This window comes from Crocuta crocuta, unplaced genomic scaffold (assembly GCF_008692635.1).
Source record: "Crocuta crocuta isolate KB4526 unplaced genomic scaffold, BGI_CrCroc_1.0 scaffold124, whole genome shotgun sequence".
Taxonomy (NCBI): Eukaryota; Metazoa; Chordata; class Mammalia; order Carnivora; family Hyaenidae; genus Crocuta; species Crocuta crocuta.
In genome coordinates, this window is record NW_027551573.1 from 2,833,228 (window position 1) to 2,846,156 (window position 12,929).

The 12,929-nt window shown below is 41.2% G+C and overlaps 1 protein-coding gene across 1 annotated transcript in view; it reads left to right on the plus strand.

Moving 5' to 3' along the window:
- Window positions 1-750: 750 nt before the first annotated feature.
- BBS2 (Bardet-Biedl syndrome 2) overlaps window positions 751-12,929 on the plus strand; it is a 32,287-nt gene continuing 20,108 nt past the window's right edge. The window contains exons 1-5 of the mRNA XM_077751385.1: window positions 751-1,073; window positions 6,057-6,284; window positions 10,601-10,726; window positions 11,003-11,065; window positions 11,874-11,951. Of these exons, the coding sequence (XP_077607511.1) occupies window positions 957-1,073; window positions 6,057-6,284; window positions 10,601-10,726; window positions 11,003-11,065; window positions 11,874-11,951 (612 nt within the window). The 5' untranslated portion in view covers window positions 751-956. The remainder of the gene's footprint in view (window positions 1,074-6,056; window positions 6,285-10,600; window positions 10,727-11,002; window positions 11,066-11,873; window positions 11,952-12,929) is intronic.

The following is a 12,929-nucleotide window of genomic DNA, read 5'->3' on the forward strand; positions in this document are numbered from 1 at the left end:
CCTTTGCACCTGCTGAAACATTGCACCTGCTGAAACACTCTTCTCCTGAATCCCTTGCCTAAATGTCAATTCTCAGTGGGGTCTCTTTCCTGCTGCCCTATTTAGTACCCCACTTCCTCCAATCCTCTACCCCTCTTTCCTCCTTTAACTTCATAGTTATTACCAAATGACCTACTACATGCATTTCTTGTTTAGTGGCGGTCTCTGCTGACAAATACTTTAGCACCAGGAGAGCAGTTAACGCGTACGTTTACTGCTGTACCTTTTGTCTAGAACAGTGCCCGACACATTGTGTACTCGAATGATGAGTTTTGTGACTTTTCAATCTTGCACATTTTCATTTAAAAATATATAGGGAATTTTACAAACGGGGCCCGACTATTTAAACATGAGAGTCTAAAGCGTGCTTTAAAAAAAAAAAAAAGATCTGGAAAGGACCGGTATACTTAGTGCAGGTAGCCACTGAGGTTTGCCTCGACTAACAGCTAATCAAAGGGCGGAGTAGGCATTCAAGACCCCTTTCCTTGAATTAATGACCCTTTGCGAGTGGGGTACTAGTGTGTGGAATCTGCAAGGGTGCAGCTTGGTTGTGGTGCTAGGAGAAGCCCTGGGGGCGCAACGGCGCAGCCCGGTCGGTACAGCTGGATGGAACTCGGCAAAACACGCGACTCCACCAGAGAGCGAACCAAAGTCAGGTTCAGGCTCTCGGACCGCGCAGCCGCAGAAGGACCCGGGCGGAGCCAGCGCAGCCGCAGAAGAGGCTCGGCGGGCCTGAGCAGCCACAGAAAGAGCGCGCGGTCTGGGGGTTACCTCGACCTTGCACTGTTTAGCGCCAGGCTTGAAGCCGCTGGAGACGGGCTGCCCTGGCTCCCCGAGCCCCGCGCCAGGGCGTGTGAGGCCGGCTCTGCTACGCATGCTTCGGGCGGCGAGCCCTCTTCTCCTGAGCCGCCGCCATCATGCTGCTGCCTGTGTTCACGCTGAAGCTGCGTCACAAAATCAGCCCCCGCATGGTAGCCATAGGGCGCTACGACGGGATTCACCCGTGCCTGGCAGCCGCCACCCAAGCGGGCAAGGTAACCGCTCCTACCGCCCGGATCCCGGGTCCCTCGNGCGACCCCGCCCCTCATCCTGCGACCCCGCCCCCAGCCACGGTTGCCCGGCAACCGGGCGGTAGTGTCGGTAGCCTTTCGCGCAGAATGACGGAGAGTATTGGGGTCTCGCATGAAGGGCTTTTTTGAGCACTTAACTTTACTTGTTTTCAGGGACTTGGACAGTGTTGGAGTCCCTGTGCAGATAGGGGGCTTAGGGAAGAAAAGTCCCCAGAAGGGAAGGGGCTTGGTCAGGGTTAGGAGTGGTAGCGCACCCCAGATTTGAGCCCAGGGCCTCTGCCTGTCACTCTGGAGCTCCTTCCACTATATCATACTGCCTCTCGAGCCAAAAAACTTTACAAAAGAAAAAGGAAAAACATACGAAGACCTTTAAGTTAAATGATTAAAATTTCACCTGATCTTTATCCATGTACGTTTATGTCTTTTCCTATAATTTGTTCGCTAAGTATCCGTTAGGCGCTATGTGCCTGATGCTGTGCAAGGTGTGGGAGTCGCAGAGATGAAAAAGACATGGTCATTTAACATTCAGGAGACTTAACTGAACACCTCCTTTGTGCTAGATGATGGGGATTCAGAGATAAAGCTAGAATCCCTACTTTCACAAAGCTTGTAATCCTGGAGGGCAGCAGACAAGGCAAATCAAGGCACTGTGTACTGATGGAGGAATGACCAAAATACATGGAATACAGTGACACCAAGCGTAATAACTTTTAATAGGTACAAGGCCTCATTACATTAATTATCCCAGCATCCTTGCTGCAATGCCAAGAGTAGCAGCATAACACAGGGCTGGTGATCCTGGCTCTAGTACCTACTAATTTCATGACCTTGGGCAAAGTACTTAATAATAGTATCCGCCACATAGAGTTATTATGAGGACTAAATAAGTTAATACATGTAAAGCACTTGGCATATGGGAAATGGAGGCATATAAGCCTCTAATTGTTACTTGCTATTTTCTTTCTGTTACTCCCACTTTACTGATTAGAATAGCGGTTCAGAGAGGTTCAAAGTAATGCTTGAGGTCGTGCACCTAGAAGATGATGGAAATGAAGTTAAAGTACTTGTTCTTGACCCAGTCTGGATTTTTAAAAAATGTTTATTTATTTTCGACAAAGAGAGAGAGAGAGACAGAGAGGGAAGGAGAGAGAGAGAGAGAGGCAGAAAGAGAATCCCAAGCAGGCCCCGTGCTGTCAGCACAGAGCCTGACATGGGGCTCCGACTCACATGAGATCATGACCTGAGCTGAAATCAAGTGTTAGAAGCTTAACCGATTGAGCCACCCACATGCCCCAACCCAAGGTGGATTTAAAATGTGGATTTAATTAGCTAACATTCATATAATGGTTTAAAGTTTTCTTTTTTTGAGCAAGAGCATGCGTGCATGTGCAAGTGGAGGGAGGGGCAGAGAGAGGGAGAGAGAATCCCAAGCAGATTCTGTGCTATCAGCCTGGAGCCCGACGCGGGGCTTGATCCCACCAACCTTGAGATCATGACCCGAGCCAAAATCAAGAGTCAGAGGCTTAACCAACCGAGCCACCCAGGCGCTCAGTTTATAGTTTTCAAGACACTTCTGCCTGTGTTGTATGTTACATGATATGCCTTGGGATACATAAGTAGAAGTAATGATTCATTTTCATTGGGTAGTATAATGAAGGAGAGCCCCTAATACAGAGCCTGACATGTGATGATGTTAGTTACTGTTAAGAGGTACTGACAAATGCCAAAAGGAAATTCATATGGTTCTGTGGCTGCATAGCAGCTAAATAAATGGGCTGCAAAGGTCAATATTGGCTCCACCCCTAATTTGTTGAAGGCTTATACTGCTGCACACTGTTCTTAGCTTTGCAGTTGCAAGGTTGAAAGTGACAGATCTCACCTATTTGGAGCTTACATTTGAGAGGAGAAGCCACACACCGGGGGGAGAAAAAATAAATACATATATATATATATGTATATATATATTAGGTCATATTTGTATATTTTATTTTTTATATTTATATGTTAAAATATGTATATACATATAAATAACACATAGATAATATCTCCATGGGGGGGAAGAAACCAGTAAGGGGATGGGGATGATGGGAGATTGCTATTTTAGACAGAGTGATCCATAGGCCTCTGGTAAGATAATTGTAGATCAGAGATTTGAAGACAAGGAGGAAACAAGCCCTGCATATTTGTGGAGTAAATGCCTTCTAGGCAGAGAGATCAGCAAGTGCAAAGGCCTTGATGTGGAAGTATGCTCGGTGTGTTCCAGGGAAGGGAGGCTGGCTGGGGCTGGAATGGAATGAGGGAACCAGTGAGGTTGCCAGGGGCCGGATCATGTAGGGCCTGCAGACCATGTAAACACCATTGTTTTGGGTGATGGGGTTTGATTAATGTTTAAAAAATTTTTTTAAACATTTATTTTTGAGAGACAGAGAAAGACAGAGCATGAGCAGGAGAGGGGCAGAGAGAAAGGGAGACACAGAATCTGAAATAGGCTCCAGGCTGTCAGCACAGAGCCCGATGCAGGGTTCGAACTTACAAACTGCGAGCTCATGACCTGAAGTCAGATGCTTAGCCGACTGAGCCACCCAGGCGCCCTATTAATGTTTTAAAGGATAATTGGTTGGCACCGTATCAGAGATGCAGGGAGGTAAGCAGAGGGGGGAAGCAGGAAGATCAGGCAGAGGTTTCCATGGAAGCCTTTTCATTAGAACGTGATCTGGAGTGGAAGGCAGGGACACTGGAGTGTTGGTCTCTTTCTGGAGTTGGAAAAAAAGGGCCGGGGGAGAGAGAAAGTCCTGTGACCTGTGTAATTAGGTATTTTCTTTAGAACTTTAAACAATCTGAAAAGTTGGCCTGATATTTTATATTAAGACTTTAAAAATGGTACTCTTTTATGATCCAAGTAATACTGGAATATATTCTTCTTTAAAAATAACTAAACGTTCCAGGTAAGGCTGAAACCTCCTTGACTATCGGAGCCCACGTCTCCAGAAAGAGGATTTTGACATTGTAAGTGGGATTCTGTTGAGGACGTGAATCTGACTTACTGGGATCTGGTCTCTGAGCCTGAGCAAGGATATTTTAAAAAGGAGTTTCTTGCAAGATGAATGTTAATGTTTTCCCCTGGGGACATCTGTGCTCTTGCCACGGGCCGAGGGGACCAGCTGGATTTCTACTTTCAGTAGTGTCCCCTCAGCTAGACTGTTGTGTGAACTTCAGCCAGTCACAGAGAGTGATCCCTTTGCTGTGTGACTGAGCTTGGCCTTTTCCATGCCTGGGGGACAGGTCGGTGTCCCGGAGACTCAGGGAACAGCAGGAGGGAAACTAGGGAGAAGTCGGCTCCTGGGAACCTTGTTGCTCTTTGCCACAAACCGCAACCTCTCTCTGTTCCAGTAGCAACGAATGGCAAGTCCAAAAGTGATTTCCCCTCCTGTCTGCCTCAGCCTGACTACTGGGAGACTCTGAAAGAATTCTTTTGTTCTCAACTGTTAAAAAAGGAAGTAAGACATGATGGCTAGAGCGTAGGATCTAGAACCAGATGCCAGGCTTCAGTTCTTGGCCCTGTCACTTACCCGTCACCAGACTTTGGGAAACGGAGTTAACCTTTTTGACCTCATCTGTAAACTTGGACTTGCTGTGAGGATCAAATGCAGTAACACTTATTAAAGCACGTTGTAAAGTATCACACAATTGAGGACATGAACATGATATTCCATGCTACATACCTTTTCTGTGTATTTCCAGTCGATTCTTTTGAAAATTATTTGTTGTTGAGCAGGCTGTCTTGTTTAGGTAATAATTTAAAATTAGTCCTATTTTGATTTCTATCAAAGGGATGAAATACTTACTGAAAATCAGTGGATTTTAAAACTGGAAGAGGCTTAGGGGACCCCTAGTGCAGTATTACCCACACTTTTCTTCTTCGTATTGTCCCTCTGAAGTTTTTTTAGACCGTGAAGATTTCCCTAATGAAATTTTAATGCCACAGATAGACTACATGTCTGTTTTTGTATTGTACCCTTCTGGGGGCCACAAGCCATACTAGCATCCAACATACCCCTGCCCCACATCCAGTTAGCCATTTGGGGGTATACACACACAGCCACACACACACATGTATGTATACACACACACACCCCATATATAAGTAAATATATATATAACTGTATCTCTCTATATATATGGTAGTTGAAACTGCTCAGTTAATTAACTCTGGACTAATTATTTAATTCTATCTTACTAGTATAGACCATGAAATCTTGAAGAAGCTTGACTGCGTGACTCAGTTTACATTTGTAAAACAGATCTACTAACTACCAGACTTTAAAACTACCAGTTTTAACCCTAAAAACAGCCAGGTTTTTTTTGTTTGTTTTTTTTTTAGTTTTATTTACTTAAGTAATCGTTACACCCAACATAGAGCTTGAACTTATAAATTACGGATCAAGAGTCACACATTCTTCCAGATGACCCAGCCAGGAACCCCTAAAACAGCCAGTTTTAAGGGTTAGGAAGTGAATTTACGAGGTGCTGGGCTGGAAGATACTAAGGAAATGTTTATTACTGTGTGCTCTGTGGTCTTCTTAGTGTGTGGCAATCACATTGTGGCTGGTAGCATTTCCTGAAGGTTGATCAGGAAAAGGCTAGCTCCTAAGAGTACTTGACATCCTGCTGGTGGGTAGCCTGTAAGCTGCCCCTGTAAGCGACAACTGCATCTTGTCCATTACTTTGTTCTTTCTAAGGCTAAGATCCACTGAATTTCCACAATTCATAGCGCTTGAAAGCTAGCAATACACAGAATTATTTATGAGTGTTTCAAGTTTTGTAGGTGATTACAGTGACCTCTTGTTAGAGTTGATGTCTGTTAATACCATGGGTCTCTTAATAAATGTATGTTAATTTTACATTTTTGGTATTTTAAGGAGATGTAATGAACTGTTTTTATTTTAGGTTTTTATTCACAATCCTCATACCCGGAGCCAGAATTCAAGTGCATCTAGGGTCTTCCAGAGCCCCCTGGAATCTGATGTTTCGCTTCTCAACATTAACCAGGCAGTTAGCTGCCTGACTGCAGGAGTATTGAACCCAGAACTCGGCTATGATGCTCTTTTAGTGGGGACACAGACTAATCTTCTGGCTTATGATGTCTACAATAATTCAGATTTGTTCTACAGAGAGGCAAGTATACCCCTTTATAACCGTAATATTCCTGTTACTCATTAATTCCATTGACGTTTTATGCTGGAAAGAGATCAGACATTCATTTTGGTTTGCTTATTGTATGGCTCTTGTAATGTAAACAACATGGGGACTTTTTCCATTTACATCTGCATTATCTCCTTAACACTTGTTTTATAATGGTTGGTAACCACTTGGTGACACTCCAGCTTGTCTCCCGTGAGGTATATCTGTGATGCCACCATCTGTCCAGATCTATGGAGAATTCAGCCAAGAGCCAGGAAGTCAGACCTCCTGGTGACTTTGCATTAAAATTTAGTATAGTGGTTTATAGGAGAAGCACTTACTATGGCCTGCCATCTATAGGCTACTGCAGCTTATGAATACTCAAGTTATTCCTATTATAGAAAAGATAGGGAAGCAAAAAGAAAAAAAATACTCATAATTTCTCCATCTAGAGATAACACTTAACTCTTAAACTGATTTATACTAAGTGAATTTTTTTATTTATTTTTATTTTTATTTTTTATTAACCACATGTGAGCCAGGGAGAGAGAGAGGGAGAAAGAGAAAATCCCAACACTGGCCTCGATTCCACGACCCTGAGATCATGACCTGAGCCAAAATCAAGAGTCAGATGGTCAACCAGCTGAGTCTCCCAGGCGCCCCACCAAGTGAAATCTTTTACAAAATGGGATCATATTATATACATGGAGACTTTTTTCCCCTCTAATTTATAGGATTATAATAAAATATATTAAAAGATAATCCACACCCCATACAATTCACCCATTTAAAGTACACAATCCAGGAGTTTTAATTTATTCAGGGACTTACGCAGCTATCACCACAATCAGTTTGAGAACATCTTCATTATCTCTAAAAGAACCCTGTACCTGTTAGTAGTCAATCTTCATTGTCCCCCAACATGTCTTGCTTAGGCGACCACTGATCTACTTCCTATTGCTGTAGATTTGCCTGTTCTTGACTTTTCATATAAACAGAATCATATAATACATGGTCTTTTGTGAGGAGTTTCTTTTTCTTAGGATAATATTTTCAAAGTTGATCCATGTTGTAGCATGTATCAGTATTTCATTCTTTTTATTGCTGAAGAATATTCCATTGTATGGACACGCCATATTTTCTTTATTCACTCATCAGTTAATGGACATTTGTGTTGTTTCCTCTCCCTGGCTATTACACGCAGCCTTTTTATTTAATGCTATATTGTGAGCATCTTTATATGAAGTTACTGTATATCCATGCACCATTCTTACTAGGCTCTATATTTTTTTTCATTTTGTTAATATAATTTGTTAACCAGTTCCATATTGTTTCATATTTATGTTATTTGCATAGTTTCTGTATGTAAAGTTGATACTTTGATAAGCATAGGTCTTTGCCAATTTCTCTGATTATTTCCTAAGGATAAGTTCCTAGGAAGGCAATTACTTTTTTTTTTTTTTTGTATTTTAAAATTGAGATAAAATAATGTACAAACAGTGAAACGCACAAACCTTATATGTCCTATTCAGTGAGTTTTGATCCCTGTAACCAACATGCCCAATAAAAATATAGAACATTTCCATCACTTTAGGAAATATTGCTGTGCCCCATTCCAGACATTTCCTATATCTTATCGGCTTGCACTGTTCTGATTTCTGTCAGCTTAGCTTAGCTTTTCCTGTTCTTGAACTTCACACAAATGGGATCATACAGAATGCACTCTTTGGTATCTGGCTTCTTTCAGTTGACAGGTCTGTGAGAGTCATCTATGTTTTTGCAGAGAGCAGGATTTCTTTTTGTTGCCAAGTGGTATTCCATTGTGTGAATATTGCCAGAGTTTGTGTGTCCATTCTTCTGATTGTAGACATGTAGGATGCACATACTGAGTCGTTTCCAGTTTGGGACAGTTGTTAATAAAATTATTATAAATATTTTGGCACTTGTCTTTTTGTGGGCCTATGTTTTAATTTATCTTCAGTGAATACCTACGAATGGTTGTACCATTTCACACTTCCCATCAGTGATGTATGAGTTCCAGTTGCTCCATACTCAGTCAACATTTGGTTATGCCAGTCTTTTTAATTTTAGCCATTTTAAGGTATGAAGCGGTATCTTATTTGGCTTCATTTTGCATTTCCCTCATGATCAGTGATGTAGCACATCTTTTCTTGTGTTTATTTTCTATGTGTGTGTCTTCTTTTGTGAAATGTCTAGGTCTTTTGCCTTTTTTTTATTGGTAGTTTGTATGTCTTATTGATTTATAGATTTTCTTTGGATACACTGGATACAAATTCATGCATATAAATATATCTATTTTCATATATGACAATATTTACAATATATATAACAAATAACAAATATATAACAAATATTTTCTCCCAGTATGTGGCTCATTCCAATAAAGAGGTGTCTTTTGATGAGCAAAAGTTTTTGATTTTGTTGAAGTTTAGCTGTTCAGTTTTTTTTCTTTAATAATAGTGCTTTTTCTGTCCTAAGAAGTCTTTACCTATTTCAGGATCACAAAGATACTCTTGCTGTGTTTTTGTATAAGAGTGAAATTGAGTGTAGGGTGTGTGTGTGTATACTTGTAGGGAGAGAGAGAGATTGATTGCTGTAGTTTAAGGAATTGGCTCATGCAGTTGTGGAGGCTGGCAAGTCCAAATTTGCAAGTTAGGCAAATTCCCTGGAGATCCAGGAAAGAGTTGATGTTGAAACTTGAGTCTGAATACAGTCTGCTGGCAGAATGCTTCCTCTGGGGGTTCAGTCTTTTTTAAAAAAAAGTTTTTTATTTTAATGTTTATTTATTTTTGAGAGAGAGAGATAAACAGAGTGTGAATGGGGGAGAGGGAGACAGAGAAGGAAACACAGAATCCGAAGCAGTTTCCAGGCTTTGAGCTGTCAGCACAGAGTCTGATGTGGGGCTCGAACTCACAAACTGCGAGATCATGACCTGAGCCAAAGATGGCACCTCAACCAACTGAGCCACCCAGGTGCCTCCAGTCTTTTTTCTGTTAAGGCCTTCAACTGATTGGATGAGGCCCACCCACCCACATTTTAGAGGGTAATCTGCTTTACCCAAAGTCTGATTTAAGTGTTAATCTCATTTTAAGAAAGACCTTCACAGAAACACCTAGAATAATGTTTGATTAAACATCTGGTTACCATGGCCTAGCCAAGTTGACACGTAAAATTAATGACGTTAAGAACTGAGCTTTGGAATTACTGAGGTAAAACTTTTTTTTAAATGGTAAATATTGCTAAATTGTTCTATATGAAGACTACTGTTTTCCACCTTCCCCTCAGAATATGAGAGTGCCTGTTTTATTACACCCAGCCAACAACGGATAATAGTATTATCTTTCGAATCTGAGAAGTGAAAAATGACATATTGTGAGAATGAGGATTTTCATGTTTGTTGGTTATTAGTATTTTATTAGTATTTCTTGTGAATTGCTTGGGTTTTTTTTTTTTTTTTTAGGCTTGGGGTGTTTACCCTTTTCTTATTTATTTGCTTTTTATTAACAAAAAAAATTAGTTCTTTGTCTTACATATTGTAGGTATTTTTTCCCAGTTTATTGTTTACCTTTTAACTTTATCTTTTGAGAGATTGGCCATTAGCAGTTTTGATTTCTAATAGATTTTTCTTTCTTTTATAGCCAATTTTTAGTTTTCCTACATAAAGACTATATAAATAAGGACTATTTTCCTGATAATAAACAGTATTAGTATTTCCAAAGATGTTCTTGAATTTTCTAAAAATAAGTTATGTTATGCTTATATACTTTATTCAAGAAGTCTGGGACATTTATTAATTCTGGATGCTGGGTGTGTAAGTGTTTATTACTTTTTGTACCTCTTGTAACTTTACAATTAAAATGAGTAGTAGCAAGAGAACTGGGTAATAAGCATTAAAAAGACTTCCGTGCAAAGTGGTTGAAATAGATTACAAGAGTGTGGGTGTTCTAAAGGTGTAAGTTTGATTCTGTCAAGAATCAGGCTTCTAGAACTTGTAGTTATCTCGTAGTTTTAGAGAGCCTCGGATTTTGTCGCAGTTCCTGCGGCAGCTTAGTGAGAGGCCAGCGGCCTGCGTTGATCCTGGATCTGTGCTCATCCCGGTAGAAGCACACGTAAGCCACAGTGACTGTCCTCAGAGGACACCCTGGGCTGCATCTCGCAAGATCACGGGGCTTCTCCCAAATAATGACACAGGGATTTGAGTATCCAAATAAAAATGAGGATCTACTTTATGTCCACTGTGACTGTGCCTCAGTGTATCTGAGATTTCATGTCTTTTTTTTCCTTCTTAGGTTGCAGATGGGGCCAATGCTATTGTGCTGGGAACCCTGGGGGACATTTCCTCTCCTCTTGCCATTATTGGTGGCAATTGTGCTCTGCAGGGTTTTGATCACGAAGGAAATGATCTCTTTTGGACGGTATACAGAACAAAATATTTTCTTAATCCTCTCAAACATTTTCACTTGATGTTCTTTATGCTTTGTTTCTTTGTTTTTTTTTTTTTCTTTACCATTGGCTGTAATGAACAAGAAAAACAAAACAGAGCCATATTTCTAATTCTGTACATAAAAACAGAACATTTGTAATTTGAATAACACCCGTTGGTGGCTTGTATAATCCTCTTTCATGTAGCTAATGTATTTGGACTAAGTGAGAAAGGGTGACATATTAATGAGTTTTGGTTTTATTTTCAGGTTACTGGAGATAATGTTCATTCCTTGGCCTTATGTGACTTTGACGGTGATGGTAAGAAAGAGGTGTGTGGAGGAGGAGATACTTACCTGTGTGCTCGGCTGAATGATTTTCCCATGACAGGGGCCTTAGTGGTTGAGAGAATTGTTTGCTTCTCCTGGTTGATTTTGGTGCTCTGCTGCCTAAATGACAAGCCAGCTGGCCTCATTTGTCTTTCTCTTTTGAACACTGGATCACTTGTGTTGGTCTAACATAAAGATCAAGGCCATAATGCTGCAAAGACACAGGGCAGGGAGAGGGGCCAGAATAGTTGACGGGACCACAGCCATGTTCACAGTCTTACAGCTACCTTTGGATGCTTTGAAACCTTATTTGTAAGTAGTTTTCAGCTGTGGCTTTTTCAGGACTCTTAAAAGTTTTCGAGATTGGCTCTTAGCCTTTGAAAGTTTTCTAATGGTTACTCTAGAAATTAGCTTCTCGAGTGGCCAGGCCAAGTGCTGTACTGGGCACCCACTTCCCTGTCTCTTGTGCATGGATGCTGGTCTCTGGCCTTTGAAACAGCCTTCCATCCGCGGGCAGAGAGCAGCACTGAGCCGCGAAGCGTGCTCAGGTATTTGGTGGAAGACCATATCCTGGCAGGATGTGCAGCCCGCATGGAAGGGTCAAGTCTGTAGTAGCCACCTTTTCTTCACTAACGAAGGTGTTGACTTGCCCAGTAGGAGGTACCTTCCTGAGAACCAAATTATAGGGAAGTTGGAACTCTTGGGTGGCGGTAGCAGTGTTTAAGTATTGTGTACTTTTTTTGTTTCACTTCTGGAAATTCTGCTGTGTTTGCTTGTTGAAGTAAATACACACGGTTCTTTTTCCTTTCAGCTCCTCGTCGGATCAGAGGATTTTGATATCCGAGTTTTTAAAGAAGATGAGATTGTAGCAGAAATGACAGAAACAGAGGTAAGAAGTGCCACCTCAGAGTCATGGTAACCGTGGGCAAGATAGACCAGCACAGTGAAATGTCACGTCTGACAAGAGTGCTGGGACATCTTCTCACAACCCTGACAGTTTTGAGGTAAAAACTGTGGGGATTAAACAGAGCTGCATGTTACAGAGAAAGATGCACTTACAAAATCCTGTATCAAGATATATTTTCAGAGTTGAGGGGAGGCAGGGGTGGCCGCTGGGGAAAAGAAAAGTTACATTTTGAACAGACTGATTAAATAGAGAAAAATTATTGAGTACCTAAAGGCCTTTCTTTTAATGAGTTAATACATATTAAAAATAATGACACTGATAACAGTAATCACTTTTTGTGCACCTAATACATGCCAGATACTGTTCTAAGTGCTTTACTGTCAACTAAATCATTTAATCCTACAACAGCCCTGTTAGGAAGAGATTATTATTTCTGTTTTCCTGATGAGGAAACTGGTGTTAAGTTCCTTTGTTGAATTCCTCATACACGGTCAGGGTTATGAAGTGGTGTGGTCAGGATTTGAAGCTTTGCCTTGTCCGCCTCCTCCCCACAGTATGTATTAAATGGGATTGAATGAAGTACACAAATGAGGTTTTTAAAACTTTCCCTCTCCATTCAGATTAAGTACTTCTTAAGTACATTTTTGAAGTAAACTTAAAATCAGATGTTGGAGGAGAACCTGGGTGGCTCAGTCGGTTGAGCATCTGACTTCAGCTCAGGTCATGATCTTAGAGCTTGTGGGTTCGAGCCCCATGTCGGGCTCTGTGCTGACAGCTAGCTCAGAGCCTGGAGCTTGCTTCAGATTCTGTGTCTCCTCTTCTCTCTGCCCCTCCCCTGCTTATGCTCTGTCTCTGTTTCTCAATAATGAATAATGTTAAAAAAAAATTTTTTTTAAATAAATCAGATGTTGAAGAACTTGGCGTGTTTCTCCGTGATTAGAATTGCTCATGGAATAGGAA